General features: G+C 42.6%; 4 protein-coding genes across 8 annotated transcripts in view; 2 read left to right on the top strand and 2 right to left on the bottom strand.

Moving 5' to 3' along the window:
- Positions 1-4,622, top strand: part of iqsec1a (IQ motif and Sec7 domain ArfGEF 1a) — a 53,245-nt gene extending 48,623 nt beyond the window's left edge. For 3 of the 4 annotated variants that reach the window (XM_069659568.1, XM_069659571.1, XM_069659569.1), the window contains exon 14: positions 1,133-4,622. In XM_069659568.1, coding sequence (XP_069515669.1) covers positions 1,133-1,663 — 531 coding nt within the window. In that variant the 3' untranslated portion in view covers positions 1,664-4,622. The remainder of the gene's footprint in view (positions 1-1,132) is intronic. The other variant, XM_069659570.1, reaches the window with a different exon arrangement.
- A 723-nt stretch (positions 4,623-5,345) lies between these two features.
- On the top strand, positions 5,346-8,048 carry gp9 (glycoprotein IX platelet). The gene is made up of 2 exons (XM_069660962.1): positions 5,346-5,481; positions 5,757-8,048. The coding sequence occupies exon 2, from the start codon at positions 5,758-5,760 to the stop codon at positions 6,475-6,477; it is 720 nt and encodes a 239-aa protein (XP_069517063.1). The 5' UTR covers positions 5,346-5,481; position 5,757; the 3' UTR covers positions 6,478-8,048.
- Positions 7,908-12,989, bottom strand: LOC138590344 (haloacid dehalogenase-like hydrolase domain-containing 5). Its single transcript, XM_069660961.1, has 8 exons — positions 12,799-12,989; positions 11,868-12,071; positions 11,651-11,763; positions 11,477-11,570; positions 11,361-11,394; positions 11,099-11,273; positions 10,784-10,972; positions 7,908-10,306 (listed from the first exon to the last, which is right to left on the bottom strand). The coding sequence occupies exons 1-8, from the start codon at positions 12,916-12,918 to the stop codon at positions 9,910-9,912; spliced, it is 1,326 nt and encodes a 441-aa protein (XP_069517062.1). The 5' UTR covers positions 12,919-12,989; the 3' UTR covers positions 7,908-9,909.
- A 1,731-nt stretch (positions 12,990-14,720) lies between these two features.
- Positions 14,721-18,691, bottom strand: cnbpa (CCHC-type zinc finger, nucleic acid binding protein a). Of its 2 annotated transcripts, none has more exons than XM_069660753.1 (5): positions 18,608-18,691; positions 16,451-16,571; positions 16,208-16,273; positions 15,845-16,043; positions 14,721-15,718 (listed from the first exon to the last, which is right to left on the bottom strand). In XM_069660753.1, the coding sequence occupies exons 2-5, from the start codon at positions 16,566-16,568 to the stop codon at positions 15,601-15,603; spliced, it is 501 nt and encodes a 166-aa protein (XP_069516854.1). In that variant the 5' UTR covers positions 16,569-16,571; positions 18,608-18,691; the 3' UTR covers positions 14,721-15,600. The 2 variants fall into 2 exon arrangements, with proteins under 2 accessions (XP_069516854.1, XP_069516856.1); XM_069660755.1 differs by having other exon boundaries at positions 14,721-15,682.
- Positions 18,692-19,021: the final 330 nt, after the last annotated feature.

Here is a 19,021-nt window from a genome sequence, read left to right as displayed (position 1 = left end):
GCCTTATAACCTGCTTGCCTCAGTTAGTGTGCATGCATGGGTTGCCTGCCTCTGATCCTGCCCCTCTGTGGAACCAGAGATCTCCTGTTTTTTGGTCATGCTAGATGACCAATACACACTTTATCTTCCAACAAGCATGACTCTACTAATCCCTCCTCTGATCCCTCCCCTTGTCGCCTGTCTCTGTCTTTCATTCAATCACATCACAAGCGGTTTTTCATTTGGTTCTTCTTCTCCTCTGTAGCAGGGTGGTAGCTCTGTGAGACGCTAGGACCCCCCCTCTCCCTGTCCGGGTCTTTTCTCTTTTTTTCCCCCCTTATCCACAACTTCTCCTATCTGAATCAAGGTTTAGGGAGGAACGTAGCCTTCAAAGTGCTTCACAAGCACTTCTAAAGATGTGGATTTCATTCATTCATCTTTCCCTCATTTCATGTGTCCATGAGTTCATGTGTTGGGTTGAAGTCTGGGACCCTGAAAATTTCATTCTGCTTTCAAAGACGTCATACGGTCTATTTCCAGTGTGAGATGAAGCATGTGCCAAAGGAAAAGTTTACTTTAGGAGAATATCTACCTGGATTATAGAGAGCATTGTTGGATCCAGAAAAAAGGGGGGAAAGTGTCCGGGCCTGTTGTGAAGTCTGCACACGAGAGCTTAGTTCCTCCTGCCTTCTGACTTCTAGTTGAATGTTTGGATGACGAGTTTGCCTGTCACATCCTCTGCATGTGGAAACTCTGCCTCCATTGATTATAACAAGTTGCATGTGTGACTCGTAGAGGGTTTGGCACACTGACTGCAATGAAGATGAAATGTTGTCTCTTCTACCCCTGTTTATGTCATAAATTATGCTCCGATATGTCTTCATGTGATTACTTTTGTTCCAGATTTACTGTCAGTTAGCTCCTTTGAAAACAGGCTCCCTCCATCCTGAAGCTGAAGTATTCCTAGTGTTGCTGCTGCCTACCATGAAAACATTTTAAGTTTCTCATTTGCATGCTCTAAAACATTTTGCTACTTGTTTATCTGAAAAAAAAGACAACTGTGAATCCATCCTGCTGGTGCCTTGTACCTGTAGTTTAGCAGCTGTTGTGCAGAATCTGACGGGCATGCTGTTACCTTTCTTCCCACCTGCAGGGGTCCATCATTAGCAGCCCGCACACGCGCCGGAGAGCCACCACGCCACGCGAGGGCGCTCCCCGCGGCCACCCCACCATCCCTAACTCGGCATCGACTTCCATCCTCGGGTCGCTCTTTGGCAGCAAGCGAGGCAAACCTTCATCCCAGAGCCACTCTCCTTTCCCTCCGCCCGGCCACCCCACTCTTATCTCCCACAAGCCCCACCCGACCAACCTGCACCACACAGCACAGTCGTCGCACCCAGGACAACATCACGGCCACCACTCCCAGTACTGCCAAGTCCCGCAGAACCCGCCGCCTTACCACCACCACCACCACTACCACCCGCCTCCCCACACGCACCACCACCAGCACCCGGCCTACTCCTCGCACGCACACCAACACAGCCACTCGCAGCACAGCCACTACAGCCAGCATTCCCATCACTCCTCACACTCCCAGCACGCACCTCACCACCACAGTCAGCAGGCGGGTTCGGCGCCTGGCGGACCCAAACCCAAACACAGTGGCATCAGCACCGTAGTGTGATGCTGAGAGGAGGGGACTTTCAGAAGGAGCTTACACCAAAGGGACTGACAGCATAACTCTATGGCCTGTCCACTGTGTTTTCCTGCTGCTGTGACGGAGACGAGTCACACGCCGCACACGACTTTTTCACCTCCAGGTCCAACTTTATGCAGGATGGAAACGGACTCAAATCTTCCACCAGGGGCCTTTACTAGTTCGCCTGATCCCCGGGCCAGGCCCCATCAGGGTTTTGTGCGGGTGGGTGCAGGAAGATGCTCTTATGTTTTCCACGCTCACCGCCCCGGCCGGTCCCCTCTGCTTCACCCCCCTCACTACCCGGTCTTACCTTCACATAATCAGGAGGAAAGGCGACCCGAGACGAGAGCAGAACATGGCTGACTGTTTTCTCCGCCGCGACGGTGGCGTACTTTCTCGTGCACAGAAGTCAACCTTCAACTCTTTGGTTTTGCAGATCCTTCCATCATATGAATGCAATTTGTCGTTGCCTCCCGTAGAGCTCATACGTAGTGAAGAACCTAGATGTAATCATTTCACACTAAATCAAAGGACAGGTAAACAGCTGAGTCGACCGTCTCAGTCATTGTAGTTCTAGTGCTGTATTTACTGTAGATGACAGCTATATGTGTTGTCTCCTAGCTCTCATAAATAAATGTGCCAATTATTAATGCATAATCTATTTAGTCAAGACTTCATGTACAGTATATTGTGCGTAAAGTAATTTGTAAGATTATACTTACAATTATTATTATCAGCAAAGATGAATTCTATCAGTATTATACTGACTCTGTGGTAACAGGATGTAGACCTGAAAGGAGCGAACTCCCATTCAGTCCGGCCTTTAATCTCTTCTGGATTTTTTGCCTTTCAAAATATATCAGAAGGAGCCTCTGGAGGGCAGCTGTCGCATATGGGCTTCAAACAAACGCTGCTGACGCCTGAAGCAGACTTCTCCTGTCGACCTTTGTGGGGTTATTTTAACCTCCGTTTTTTTCTTCTTCACTCTGTGGCTGCTTAAACTTTTAACAAGTTAAAAGACATTTTTAATTACACTCGGTGGCTCGGTTCATGCTACAAATGGACCCGTTGAACACGCGAAGTCTGTTGCCTTTAACGTACGCGGCAGCTGCCCTTCTCGACCCTTCAAAATAAAATCAGCGACACTTCTTTTGCCTTTAGTTTCTTTTTATCCACCAACAAAGTTTAAGAGTGGATAAAATCAGTTCTTGCGTAGTATTTTTTTCATCTTTTTTCTATCATATGTGCAATATCTTTGTACTGATTTTGTACATTCATAACAAGGTGTCCCCTAACCCCCGATTTGTGCGTTGTTTTCATGTTGCGTCATTATTTATTTACCTTTTGTTTTTGACCCCGTGTCAGAGTCGTTTCTCGCTAAATTAATGTGCGGCTGTCCTCGTGTCCTTATGAGAGGTACAGACTTGGAGTTTAGTGGAATGTCTAGTGAGTGATTTTTGCATGTAATGTTATTAATGTGAGGCTATCCTCTGCACATTGTATAACAAATCAGTGTTACCATAGCAAGTTTAAGTGCAATCATGTTCAGAAATACGCAGACTTGTACTGAGAGTGGAAGTCTGTTCTCTTGTTGTCCAGGACGAGATTCAGGTGAAAAAAAAAACCCCAACCTTTTTTCATTTCAGAATATATAAATACTTACTTACACAGTTCACAGTGGGAAGAGGAATGTGTGTATATATTTTAATAAAAGGAAAATGCTTCTCTTTGGGCTGAACAGAACTATTTTGCTGGATAAGCACATATGGAAGAGAACACTTTCATTCTTTTCAGGAAATGCAATTCTAATATACAAAAATGCAAACTGAACAAAGGAGCTGGGTATATGTAAAGAATAACTTTCTACATTCTACAAATAAGAGTCTATTCTAGTGTGTAAATTAGTGACAGTAAACTGTTTGTCCCGATATTCAGGTTGTACATGTATTTTAACAGTCACAAATAAACCATCGCCATAAGTCAGGCTTATCTTCACCTCATGCGGAATAAAAAGGGAAGTTCAGACGACAGACATATCACACGTGGGACGTTAATGATCAGCTGAATGTGTCTTTCCATTGATTTCATATTTTTGCTATGATTCTGAAATCTTGGGATGTAAAGCGGAATTTGTTGTAGTGCTTCAAACGTCTACAGTCATTGTTTGTGAGAGAGTACCCCAACGATGCACTGCATGGATCATCATGTGTCCTCTTCACTGTGAGCTGATGGGCGAGGGGGGGGGGGGGGCGGGAAAAAAATCAGCGTTTAAATTTTGGTTTTTTGATCGGTTTCCTGATGTTGTTCTTGTTGTTCCATGTCTGACTGGTAGATGTCGAAGCTCAGCATGCATTTCATCAACAAAGCCATTGTGTAAAATAGAAACATAAAGAACATTGCACTTCTGTTTCCTGAGGGCTCTCGCGGTGTAAATATGGGATTTTGATGTGCAAACTGCTTGGACGGAGGAGCTGTAAAGGGACCAAGATGGCGGTTTAAAAAGGAACTGTACATAATGTGTATATGATCAGTGCTCTATTCTGATATCCGCAGTGAAGATCAGGATGTACATACATCACCTCATAGATGGATCGGAGGGGTGAAACATATCGATTGTCTGTAGAAATCAAAAACAGACTGTTAGAAAGTTTGCTGCCATTTTACATCCAGCTCTCTTTTCATACATGCAACCCCCACCCTACACACACACACACACACACACACATATACTGTACGCAAACCTACACACATCCTGCTGCAAGCTGTTCAGTCTGGCGTGAGACACATTTAAAAAAAAAAACACATGAAAAGACAAGAATGGCCTCATTTCTATGTGCATTCTGTTTGTACAGTGAGTAGTGAGTCAGTAAGACCCCAGTTATTGTAAAACTTCAACTGTGACAATGTTGAGAACGCAAAATAAACAAATATATGACTTATGGTACGCATGTGTTCTTCTTGCTCTCCAGTACTTTCCCATTCAGAACCACGTGATTTATCTAACTGAGCAGCTTTCAGCGTAAAGAAAAGGAAAACTTTTTGTCTTATCTTTAGGCTCTTTTATCTCCCTCTTCCAGGCTCCAACAATACTTTCCACCAGTGTTGCAGCTTTTCCACTAGAGGGCATGCGTCAAAGTGCTTCAACACGAGAGGGAAGACCTGTGCCGTGACACCACCTATGGGTGGAAAAGTGCGACACAGCTCCTCACAGGATCAGAGAAAATGATTGCTCATGATCTTGCCTCTCAGCTTTAAATCCCTTCTCTGACGCTGTGAGAGCAGATTTTCTGCCATCACATGGCATCAGTGTGTGTCCACTCTTGCAGCTACGAGCCTCCTTTCACAAACGTTTCTCGGCCTTTAGGCTCATTCAGCTTTTTTAAATAGTTACATTTACAGAAAGCTTTAAAAGCTCCCGGCTGTGTTTCGCCCTCGGCGGCCTCAGCACTGCAGTGGATGTCAGTAATAAACACAGTGTGGCAGAGCTTCAGCAAGCCTCCGCCTCTGTTATTAAAAGATAAACTCTTATCTCCTGTAAGCAGATGGGTTTCCTTCATGTCGAATGCACCAAAACCGTGCTGTGTCATTGGTGCTTCCCCACACTGACGTTGCTCTGTATAGGGTGTAGGATTACTAAAGAGTTAAAACACGTCGGTTACAAAGCGGCGAAACCTCAAGCACAGGAGGAGGAACAGTTTAAAGGTCAAATACAACATTTGGACCGCGACAGAGAAAATATAGGGAAATTTAAAAGATGACTGGCACCACAAGAAGCAACTTGGAAGTTGGTTTGACTCTAAAAGGTGCGTATTCTTCTACTAAATGGAGTAAAGGAGCGATTTTACTTTCGCTTGTCATTTTCTTTGTCACTAACAATTACATCAAGATCAGGAGTGTTATTGTGTGTTGTTAAATGTTGTCCCATTACACAGCTTCATGAATAATATCTGCTTTAAGAATGCAACAGTATAAACACTCGCTTAGTGCTGCACTGTAAGCATCTGTTAAAGGATCCTCACTGTCCCCATTATTATGCACACTGAAGATTACAGGGAATAACCTTTTCCTGATCCTGCAGGATGCCTTCTGGTTTAAGCTTAGCTGTCTTCCTCCTCTGGGCCACATCATGCATACACGCTGCTTGTCAACCCTGCACACGCTCAGCCCTCCCGTCGGCCGGCCTGCGAGTCAACTGCAGCTCTTTGAACCTCATGGAGCTGCCTCACCTGCCCGCGGACACCACAGAGCTCCATGTGCAGGACAACCGGCTCTCCTCAGTGTCTCCGGGCACGTTTGACAGGCTGGTTGGTCTAAAAAAGGCCTCATTATCTGGGAACCCCTTCCACTGTGACTGTAGGATACAATACCTGAGGAACTGGTTGCTGAAGAATAAGGGTATCGTCGCCAAGGGGCCCACCTGTGCCAGTCCGAGCTCTGTGGCTCAGAAAGCCATCTCCGAACTCACTGATGACTTCTTTTCCTCCTGTGTCCCGGAAGGCTGCACTGATGGAACTTATAACATCCTGTTGGGAGTGCTGCTGTGCTGCCTCATTGCTCTGCTTCTGTGGAGCTTGAGACTTGCCAAAACGTCCACCTTCACTCTGTACATAGATGAGAGACATTCAGGATTGGAGGCGAACTCTTTGCGCTCTCTGAAGCCCAAACACAGGAGGAGGATGCACACTGGTTCTCTTACCTTTACTATGGATCTAGAAAAACCACCTCCCAACATGGAGTTGCTGCCACAAGTACTGGATGTGTTGCACAAGAAGCACAATATAAAGATAAAGGCTACCTGAGGGACCTCTTTTCTACGACAGTGGAATTACAAAAACAGAACAGGTGGCAATTTCCTCTTTGGTTCTTGCATTAAAGCCTTTTTAACACAAAACCACAACCATTACTTCTCCTCAGACTTCTTCTGGGTACTGTTATTTGATTTATAGTGATGCTAACTTACTCATTTAGGAATGCAATAAGAATAATGTGCTTATTACAGATACATAAGGATGGGCATCAGGAAGGTGCAGGATAATCAGAATGACAGCATCCGCGTTAAATGGTCGTCACGAAACTTTCTCCACGCCACAAAAATAATTTAATAATCACAACTTTTTGATCGTCCTTGGATCTTTGTCAGGACAATGTTTGAAAAACTGGAGACCACAACATTTTGCACACCATGAGGCTGACAAGATGTTTGATGGCAGCTGTGGTAAACAATCAAAACCTTTCAGGATGACAAACATCAGAAAAAAAAGATTCAATTACATTATATAGTAAAAATATAAGTATTTATATGGTATGGCTTTTGTAATACACATTTGTGTATAACACTTTTTACTCTAACATATATATTTAGATATCAGATAGAGATGCATAAAGTACTCTACATCCTCTACATGAAGAAAATACATGAAGACAAATTAATAAGGAAAACTTCTATAGACGAACACAACAGTGAGGATCATTTTGTAATCCTGTTTTTCTCTGTCTACTTCCTATATTCCTATATAACTGAATGTTTTTTTGGCTGTTTATCAGCCTGAATAGTTTAGATAGCCACCCCACCTGCCATTAGAGAGCGTGTCAGCCTATTGGTGTGCAATGTGTTGTTTCAGCTTCTTCAAACATTTACTTGACAAAAATAATCAAATGTAAGAGCAATGAGAACTTTTTTAGCTTCTAACAGTATTGGAATGACTCATCAGCCTTTGTCTTAAATCTAATCTGTCAATCATACGGAGAGGACTAGCGACTTAGTTGAGCACATACTGTATCTTTAAAGGCGGGGTATTATCCTAATTTCAAGCTTCATATTTCGCCCTGTGGTACCTGTGGAGTAGCTTAGCATAATTTACAATTTAAAAAAACTTTTCTCACACTGGTGCTCTGTGCAGGCCCTGAAATGACTCAGTCAGCTCTGTCCCTCTAAGAAACCCCGCCCCTACAAGCCCACTTTCCTCTGATTGGCCGGCTCTCCATAGCCTGCTGATCACAAAGTGCAAGGTGTAGTAAGCAGCCTGCAGACTGAGCTGAGAAGCCTGGGGATTACTCCAACATACTTTTACCTACAGATTTGAAACTTCACAGACGTTTAGTCTGGACATCCAACATTGTAAATTTATATATATGTCTTAAAATGTGAAACAGCATTGTACCCCCCATTTAAAGGCATAAAGCTTAAAAATCTACACTGTGTTGTCTGTTACAGGTTCCTTTATGTGATTGATCAATATCTTGGCCAGTTTTCGATCGTTTTTGTTTGAAAATAAAACACACAAACAGTTTGCAAAACTTGTGTAACTATTCCTTATATTTTTTTCAAGGTATTTACAATGATACGATACTACAAATGATCAAATATGGCAGTGGGAATTGCAAAAGCTTTTGATTGGCGTTGTACATGAGTCCAAACAAATGTCTAGTTAGCTTTTGCTTCTGCAGTAAACGATAAAAATATAGTAAACAGATGATGGCAGGAAGATATGGTAACATTTAACATGGATGAAAGTCTCTGATCTGTGCAAATGCTGATCAAGGCTCTCACAGCTAGACAAAATGCAGACAGACGGTACTATTAGAGGACAATATTGCACATCAAACAGTTGTTTTTTACAGTACATGTATTACTCTCAGATTCATGCATAGATTTTCTGGGATAAATGGGTAAACAAATGAATAAAAATGCATTAATAAAAGTCACCTTGAGAACAAAGGTCCCATGTTATCTGTATATGCTTCTTAAAAACACTGGTAAATTCTTGTAATAAATATAGGATGATTTCAGGATCGTAGTCATCTAAAACATTACTATTGTCTAAAAAAATACTTAGCAGGGTCAAATAAGGCAGTTCTTACACTTTCCTTAATGAAAACAGGAACTTTAAGGACTGAAGAGATCACAAAACAATATATAAAAGAGCGTTTGACAGTAACAGTTACATGATTAGTTTTCTCTAAAGTTCGTCTCAATGTTAAAAGTATCATAGATGACCCATATTTTTTCAATGCCCTGTCAGGTGTTTAAACAATGTCCACAGTGTTAGGCTCGTCCCCGTTTGTGCATTAAGTGGTGTACCCAGACTAATGCTGCCCACCTACTCTCCTTTACGACGACCTCCCATTGACCATATTCACATGGCGGCCATTTTTCTCTGACAACACACTCAGAGAGGAAAGCTCAAATGCTACAATATTTCAAGGTAAAACACCATATTTATTAACTCATTAGCTACCGTCAGACTACGGCTAATGTTAACATTCAGCCACATCCTAGCCTAAGTTAGCTAGGAAGTGGCTGAATGCTCACAATAACAAAAGTTAGCTAAGAAGTGGCTGAATGCTAACAATAACAAAAGTTAGCTAGGGAGTGGCGGAATACTAACAATAACAAAAGTTAGCTAGGGAGTGGCCGAATGCTAACAATAACAAAAGTTAGCTAGGGAGTGGCCGAATGCTTACAATAACAAAAGTTAGCTAGGGAGTGGCCGAATTCTAACAATAACAAAAGTTAGCTAGGGTGTGGCCGAATGCTAACAATAACAAAAGTTAGTTAGGGAGTGGCCGAATGCTAACAATAACAAAAGTTAGCTAGGGAGTGGCCGAATGCTAATAATAACAAAAGTTAGCTAGGGAGTGACTGAATGCTAACAATAACAAAAGTTAGTTAGGGAGTGGCTGAATGCTAACAATAACAAAAGCTAGCTAGGGAGTGGCCGAATGCTAACAATAACAAAAGTTAGTTAGGGAGTGGCCGAATGCTAATAATAACAAAAGTTAGCTAGGGAGTGGCCGAATGCTAACAATAACAAAAGTTAGCTAGGGAGTGGCTGAAAGCTAACAATACCAAAAGTTAGCTAGGGAGTGGCTGAATGCTTACAATAACAAAAGTTAGCTAGGGAGTGGCTGAAGGCTAACATTACCGTTTGATAGTGTAACACATTACAGTAGAAAAAGAATAACTTTCTAGCTAATGCTAAAGTTAGCTAGAGAGTATTTGAAAGCTTGCTTTAGCTTTTGTTTAACTGTAGTTAATTGTTAATTAGATTTTCATGGTCTTTTTAGTTGCTTTTTAATGAAGAAGCGGTAAAATTATTATTCTTATATTTACTGTATAAGACTAACAACCTAACATTTGAACTTCCCGTCCTGACTATGAAATCAGAGGGAAACGGCTGCCCAGCGAATATGTTAAATGGCCACACAAGAAACATGTTGGCTCATAACTTCTACTTAGGCACAAACTTCTCTTGCTCAAAGATGAGGTCAACAGCTTCTGCCACATCCTGCACAATGTGGCCCGGCTCCACCAGCGCGGGGTCGAATCTGAAGTCCCGGTGGCCGTGGAACACAGTCTCTTTGATGCAGCGATTCGCATCAGACGGCACCTCTGCGTTGGGGTTGTAGACCCCGGTGCAGACCAGCACAGACTTACAGGAAGTGGCAGAGGGCAGCGCCAGCTCGCTCTCCCACATGTTGTCGATCTCCTCCTCCTGGGGCACCGCAGAGGTGGAGCCGGTGGCTGCAGCCACCTTAGCAATGGCTTTGGGGTTCTTTATAGCAACTTTCTCCTCCAGGTAGCGGTTGTATAGGTTGGCGCCATAGATGTCAGTCATAAGATTGTCCCTGAGAGTGCACAGGGGAGAGATAACTTAGTGTCTCAGCTAGCATGCACAAAGATAGCATAGATACTGATATGTGCAAGAATGTTTTTTTCTCCTGCTGCTCACATGACAAGTTTACAAGCAAAAGAGCGTGAAACTCGATGTTCTGACAGGGAGGTGTTGAACAGTATGTTCACTAACACGCTTGGGGGCTGTTGATTTTTTTCACATGATGTTTTTAACAGATAATTAAGTAACCACTCAAAATGGAAAACTAAAATGTGACCAAACATGCTTTTAGAAACTGAAAATAAAAGTAAGTTGAGGTTAGATCCGCCTGAGTTAGCAGCACTTGTTCCTGCTCGCTTCCTCTTTTCATTACTTGCATGTGCATTGTCATCAAACTACCTCAAAACATCATTCTAATCACAGTCCAGGTCTTATTGCTTCCTCAGTTTATTCATGTGCAGTGTAGTGTTCACAAATCTTATTATCTTACCCGATAGCATAAAGGGAAGTGATGGGAAGTTTCCATTGCCTCTGCATGGCCTGACTTCTGATGAGGTACTCTGCGAAATGATAGGTCAGCTCACTGGGTTTCCCCATGAGAGCATCGTACTTCAGGTCTTGACCTGTTATCTTCTTATAGATGTTCTCTAGGCACACAAGAAATGTTCCGTGGCCAAACCTGAAACAAAAAGACAAATTGAAAGGTAAGAGGATTAAGTTAAAGTTGGCCCCTTTAGAGACTGTGCTTTGGTTGCTCATGTTAATAAATTAAATCATTCATTTCTGTGACAGCTCTGGTTTTTACCGTGGAGAATGTGCCTCGGCCATCCACATGAGGTCCATGTTGCAGGCCAGCAGGGGGAGGTGAGGCCTCTTCTGTGTTTGGTGAACACCGCTGAGGTTCCCGTTGGTCAGCAAAATGTCGATTATCAGCTGCAGGTTGGTCTCCCATCGAATTGGCTCACCGAACAGGATCACAGCTGTATGCGGGATTAAAAGATTAAGATGAAATACTTAAAATGCCAGTGATTAACCTTTGAGATGAAATGAGAGGTGGGAGTTCTTACCTTCAACTTTAGGCAGGTTGCCAACAGGATTGGACTGAAATGAAAGAGGAGAAACTAAACCTTTGCTGTCTATTACGACTATAATTGAGTTTCTGATACAGTTGTCAGTTACTCACCGGCAGTTTGGGTCTTCTGTTGTGATCCACCATGTCCAGCAGCGGGAAGGATTCCCTCAGCATATCAATACTGACAACATTCTTAAAGCCCACACTACAGACGGAGTGTTAAGGACAAATAAAGTATTTTGGATCATTAACAGAAAACACAACAAAGCCAGAATTTCAGGATACTTTTTAGCTATTTCATGAACTGGTCCCTGTCCCGACACCAGCACACACTTATCATGAAACTTCTTAAACATCCTCAGTGGACTGTGGGACATGATGACTTGATCTAGTGTAATCTGAAAATAGATGTAGGGTCAGGAGAGGTTAGTAGCGCAGGTAACAGGGGAAAAAGAAAAAGAGTGCATGTTTTGCGTCTGAGTAGAACAGTGTGATAACTCACAGGGACTCCCAGGATGTGAGAGAGCTGGTCGGCTTTTGTTTGTCGGAGGCAGTTCCCTGCATTTGTGACAAAAACAACTGGCACCACAAACTGTCCCTGAGAGTCGACCAACTTCTCAAAAGCCTTTTTAGCTGCAGGGATTGGCATCCTTCCCCGGACAAGGACGCCATCTATGTCGAACAGCAGCCCGAAGTTTGGCTGCGGCTAGTGGAGGGAAGGACAAACACGGGTTCATCAGACAAAGCGGAGGCAATAAATCAAAACTCAATTAAAAGACAGTGGATAAAAGAGGGATGATATAGTGATTCAGTGTTCTTAATAGGGCTTAATTTTGCTAAATTTGAGAACTTGAGACTTGCACATAATCAAAGACTTCATCACTACAGAAAGGGGAAGTACAATCACTACCCAAACTGTGTTTAATTCACTATGTAGTGTGTATAGGTCTATTTTAGTGTATTTTTCATAACATAAATGTAACACGGCTATTATGACATCATATTGACCCTTTATTATGTTGGCAACATACGGGGCATACAGAGATGATACATAGTGGGAAACCTAAAGTGACCCAGCAGTACATAAGGTGTTTTCTGTTACATTCTTGGCAAATAAATGATCTTACAGCACTATACAAACAGTGTCGCATGTCCTTTGCTGTTTTTTCTTGGTGTTTTTCTGATGCTCTGGTCGAAAACAATTAACAGGGAACACTCTGTTATTTTCTGATGAGGGAAAATAACAGTAAGCCACATCTGCTGTTATCCCTCACATCTCTTGTTTCCGCCAGCGCATCAGCTGCGAAAGTTGCATGCAACATTTTATGTATGCAACGTCGATTTGATTCAATACATTGTAACTAAAAACCTAAAGCAACCACAAAGTATCGCCTTGTCAACAGACGCCCGAGCCCAGCCGAGTCGAACCGTACCTTGCTATTAGACTGAGTTCCGCAAAACCCGCACCGAGAACCGACAATCCCAGCCTTTCGTCTGGCTTGACGGTTACTCAGGCTGTACAGTCCCCGGTAAAACGGCAGGAGTCCCCTCATCTCCTTAGTTTATCGCCGGGTTAAAAAGAGGAAAGAATAGAAAAGAAAACGGCCCCGCATGAAGCGTGTAAAGCCGGCTCGCTCTGGCCGCGCTGCTGCTGCTGCTGCTCGACTTGTTTTTTCTCTGGTGTTGTGACGTTCCCGAACGATCCGATTCTTTTGAACGGCTCTTTGATGCGAACGACAGGAGCCGAGTCGTAGGTGAGAGCTGTTCTTTTTATAAGCTGTGTCCCAATCCAGGGGCTGAAGCCTTCAAAGGCTGTCTTTGAGAGTCCTGCATTTCCCGGGCCGCCAAGGATCCATCAGGTGCATCCCCAGCATATCCCGAGATGCATTGCACCCCAATTCAAACAAAATCAACGTTTAAATGTAAAAGTACAGGAAATGCTCCATAGACAAGACCGTCTCATTTCAGTTTGACTTGAACGTTCTACGCAGGGTATGAATGGAGCAACCTTTGTAGACCGCCTCCTTCTGCAGCCTGTGGATTGGGACACAGCTATAGTTGTGCCCAAATTTCACTGCCCACCCTAGATGCACTCCCCTTTATGCCGAACGACGCTATACTAAGTCACGTGCTGCGGAATCATTTCGCCACAACTTAGTGCCGACGGTGAGCGACATTATAACCCTCCGCCAAGTTTTTTTTCTTGTTGACATCCCTGTAGTCATACAGAGTTGTATCATAAATTATTGGCAAAACAATGATGTTGATTAATTGTTTCTACATTCTGCTATTTACTTTTAAATTTTAAAAGCACAGAATTTTATATAAGCGTGTGTGTTGACATGGGAGAATAGAGTGCAGGCATGTCCCCGAGTGACCTCAGATCTTATGGCTCCGTTACTTTCCGAGAGCCGGAACGGAGCCATAAGATCCGGCTCCCTTCCAAAAGCCTAAATTCCCAACACTATTTTTTTCTCCGATTTTTCTCGCCTATAATTTGACTGGGTGAGACACGATGATGTCATATGAGGAGGAGGAGGGTCTCTTGCTGCATCCCCGCCGGAAGGAGCTGAGAGGCTGCATCTGCACTGCTGCAACCCCCGCTGCCATTTTAGACACCGACGTGGAGCTAACCGTGTACTGCGCGCACGAGCAGCTATGTGGATCACAGGGAGAATTCTGCAGAACCACACGAGCTCAGTAACCACCATTACCCTCATCTACATTGTTTCAGACCACCTAAGTTTTCTGTTGAAACACAAGTTTATGGTGGGTCATTTCTTCCCAGAATGAGGCACAACATGGATACCCGTGAATCTCAAATTTCCATTCTCCATTTTACTCTACCTTTAGGGTGCTTTCCCCGACTCCTGTCACATGCAAGCAGTCTGCCCTCATGTTTTAGATTCGCCTCAGGGTGGCTAAATTTGGGAACCAGAAGGAATTTGGAAGGGGAATGAGCCTTTCTGTAGGAGACAGCCGAATCCTATTTTCAGTTTTGACCAACATACTTTGTAAACAGCCCTTCAGTAGAAAAAAGTGGTTGCACAAGCATAAAGGTTGCTTAATTCAGTGCAAATGTGGTTGAATTGTAGGAATGTAACACTGCAAGAGGACAAAAGGTTTATAGAGCAAAGAAAGGGCTTTGTGTACTGTTTACATTCAGATCAGGTTATGTGTTTATCTTGCAGATTAACTTGCATTTGAGCTTTCTTGAAGACAGTTACTGTTATCATAGAGGCTCAGGAGTTGAGTAAGCATCAGTAGGTCAGACTCTTTTGAACAATAGACAAACATCTGTAAAAGAAAAGCATTCATACGCATGCACAGCCACAAAATTCAGACACAAACGTCCTCCCCGTGCTCCTCCAGCTTTATTGATAGTTTAAAATTACATTTCTATTTTCTAGGACTTCAGTTGCACTTTCCTTCCGACTTAAAAACTGAGTACAAGCAAATGGTATTTATACAGTAGTCTAAGTGATATTGTACAAAAATAACATTTTGATTTCTGTGAAAACATTTTTCATTCCCAAATAACTCCTAATTCTGCTGTTATGACGACTGTTCTTGATGTTAAATTTTGCCAAGGTAAAAAACAGAAAGAAAACAAAAAAAAATTTTCCAAAGCCATTTTAAAGGAAACGTCTACCTTGGACTACCAAGTGATATTTAAATTGTAAACAGATTTCTATAAAAGAACGCGTTTCTTTTAATACCTCCAAAATTTTTATATCATAGCAATATAACATGTAGTTTGTTATCGCCCGCTTAGCTGCTTGTAGGGCTGAAATGCATCATGTTATGAACTGTTTCCATTTCATACTCTCTTGGCCAACTCATATCCCACTAAAACAAACCAAAATAACCATACATGGAAGTTCGGTTTCCATTTACTCCCTTCTCTCATTTTACTGAGGCTCACTTCCACAAGCTCAGAGGTCCTATAGATTCCCATATGTTTAGTCCCATTTATTCATCTCTGATCACCAGTGGCTTGGAAAGGGGGGTTCTTTTACAAAGCATTATACATAACACCGCTACCAAACTAAAACATTTTTGTATTGAATGCAGAAAGATATTTTTTTCACCCCTTTCTTTGTATTACATGTCGAGAGGCTCACTGGCCTGGGACTAGCCTCTGTTAGCCAACCTTTGGCCAGTGAAGAGGATTCAGAGAAAATAATACAACCAACCATCAATCTGAAAAAAGGAGGGGCAACAGAGGGCACTGATTATGCGGTGGTGTCGATGGTGCACTCTTTTGCCAGGTGGCCGGCCTTTCCACAGTTGTAGCAGTTAGTCTCGCTGGCTTTACTGCAATGCACAGCAACGTGACCAATGTCGCCACACCTGGTGGAGACAAACGGTTGGCAGAGTGAAAACCTAGCCAGGAACTAAATAAGCATTATTTATGACAGAAAGAGAAACATGGATTTTATGAAATTCCACACAAAGCGGTACAAATTTGGTGCTCACCTGTAACATTTCACCTGAGTGCAAAGCTTCTGGATGTGACCAAACCCACCGCAGGAGTAGCACTTCTGCTCGTTAGCATGATCACATTCACGGGCCATGTGGCCAGCTTTGCCGCAGGTGTAGCAGAGGTGCTCCCTCTCCTTTTTGGGCTCCTTGCAGTCCCGGGAAATGTGGCCACTCCTGTGGCAGTTGTAGCACGCTAAACAGAAAGTAAAACAAAAGAAAGTTTGTCAAAACACATGGCTGAAATATTACGGATGGAAATGGAAATTAAAATGTTGTAATCACTTCTCCAATTGTGTAGTAAGAAATTACAATGTCAAAACAGGCTAATAAGAACTGAAATAGAAGTGCAATACACACCATCCTCAGTTTGGTCACAGTCTCTGGCCATGTGTCCTTGGTCTCCACACCGATAACAGAACAGCTCTGTAATGACAGAAAGATAAGGATGCAAAGTTGAAAAGAAGACTACATGAAAACATCTCACATTTATGGCTCTAATCACCCCTCAAATTTGTCTTGTGCACAACATACAAAAAGTGTAGTAAAACAAGAATAACATGCATCACAGGTTATTGTAACATTAATAATCCTTTATATTACCCTTGCCACGTCCCCGGCCCCTGCCGCGTCCACGTGACCCGCCGGCATTGGGGCAATGCTTGATCCAATGCCCGGAGCGGCCGCATCCAAAGCACTCGCTGTTGCTGTTCATCTCCATGATCTAAACAAAAACACAAACATGCATCAGACAACCAAATCCTTTCAAAATACAATCTCTACATGCACTACTGAACTCCTACTATACTGGTAGCATTTTAACTGTGGTTTTCAGCTACTCAATTTTGCAGGCTTTCACACAAAACACACAAAAGAATGTAATTATTTCCAGCGAGAATATTAATACAGTTTGGAATGCACCATTTTGATTTCCACTGGATTTTAAGCTAACTTCAGCACTTACCCACCACAAAATACTTGTCCATTCTGGCAGACAGGACCTTTAATGTTATTTATTATTAGTTGTGAATCTGTACGTTATTAAATATGGATGTCAGTTTAAAAAGGCATTAACGTTCTACATTCTGGTACAAATTTATCCCAGAGAGCAGCCTTGGTTGGTATGATGTTAAAGGATATGAGAATCAACTTGGAACAATACTCTAATCACTGGTATCTTTTTAAGCAACTCACAGAAACTTGACTTCAACTCAATGTTATTTGTTGTATTGGTGTGAAATCCACTCATCTTACAAATCAACAGATGGGTAACAGAACAGCTGCCTATGTTTTCAGATCAGCCAGTGTACACATGGTGTCATTAGTGCTCATCAGCAAGAGTAGTGGACATGAAAAATCACTGTTTGTGCCAGATTCGGAAAATCAATACAAACTGAGATTGAAGTATTTTTGTATAGTACTATATTTAAAAAAAAATCCTTTTTAGATTACAATGATTTCAACAGGTCTAAGACAAAACACAATTCACAAACACTTCAAGAGTCAGGATAATTTATAACTACCAGGTGGGGTCTAGTCTACAATCAAAAAAAGGGGGGGGGACTTGTTTAAGCTGCGGTATCTATCATAATTGGCCATGAGACTACAACTAACTACTAAGCTAACTTACACGATCTCGTCAATGGAAACATGTTGTGATCGCCATAGGCCAAACTTCTGTTTGCTGACAGAGCTAAAGACATCAAGCCAGGAAGAATGTGAGTTAATGAGTAATCAAGCTCCTCACAAATGGTGCCCCAACGACGACGCGAGATAACAGAACGGCGAGGTTGAATTATGTTTTCTTTGTATAAGGCTGCAAAAAAATCATACTTGTTGCTTCTTACTCTTGTGTGGATAGCCATATACACATCGGGCCCTAAATTATAGCTTACATAACAGCGGATCAATAAGTTGTTGCTTTAAGGTTTATCCAATAACCACGTGTGAACTCGTTTCCCAAACACACAGACAGCTGATTTCAGCTTATTCGGTAACTTAGTCTAATATATCTCCCAACACGCTTCTGACTGTAGAAGCGGCCATGAAAGCATGCCGTGGGTTGTATGCTAACTTGCAAAGCTAGCTTCAAGGGGCAGGCATATCCCAGTGTGTTGTGATGGATATCTGCGAAAGAAGCGACCCCGAAGTCTCAGGAAGATTCAGATTTGTATCTTGACTTCCTTTTAAAGTTTCTAAGGATCATCCGTTTCAAGTAGGTAAATCAGACAACGGTATTCCCAACAGTTTTTGCGTTTGCAAAACATAATCAAATGCCAAAGGTTGCAGCCACGCTAACGGTGGCCTAGTCACGTTGATTTTCCTGCGCACTCGCGAGACACTGGTGCTGCTGGCTAACACATGCTAGCAGACCACCTCACGATCACGACCAAGAAGCACGGTTCAGTCGACGATCGATCTTCTATCTCCGATTGAAAAGTCTCGATCTGACTCCTATAGCGATGCATGTTTATTTTAGATTGTTTACCAGTGGTATTCAGGTGAATTTACCATAAAAACAAAATTTCCCGCGCAGGGCGCAGACACCAAAGTCGTTGTGACGAGCTAACGTTAGCAGGCCGGACTGACAACCCGATGCTTCGCTGGTTGAAGCAGACCACGGTGCTGCGTTTTTACAAAAGAAAACCAAACAAACGCAAATGTTTCACAATTAGCTGGTTTAACACGTCATAATTTCATAGTTTATACACATTCAATCACTACTAAATAAAATATTTTAAATGCTGTTTTATTGCTTACCTCGCTGGCTACCTAGCTATGTCAGTGTTTACGCCTCCTTCTTTGCGCTGCATGCGGTGTGAGCAGGAGTTCCTGAATTGTCATTCACGGTATCCAGTAAAAACCTGCACAGTCATTGGCCACATACTCTGCGAGGAGCCAATCAAATACGAGAATTTGTGGACACCGCCTCTATGAATCAGCCAATCCTGAACACAGAATTGTGCCTTCTCCATAAATCGACTGGCCTTATTTTATGTACTTCATTTTAACATAAAAAACTATTAAAATAAGAAATATTAATACGACTAATATACTAATAGCAGTATACTAATACTGCAAGTTGTTCTGCTACGTCATAAATATTGTAATAATACTAAAACACCAGAATATAGTTTCCAGAAAAAGAAAAAGGATTTATGAGAGCCACAAAAC

This window comes from Semicossyphus pulcher, unplaced genomic scaffold (assembly GCF_022749685.1).
Source record: "Semicossyphus pulcher isolate SPU_LCO1_2020_fin unplaced genomic scaffold, fSemPul1.0.p SCAF_13, whole genome shotgun sequence".
In the NCBI taxonomy this organism is placed as follows: Eukaryota; Metazoa; Chordata; class Actinopteri; order Labriformes; family Labridae; genus Semicossyphus; species Semicossyphus pulcher.
This window is presented reverse-complemented; position numbering and strand designations above follow the sequence as displayed.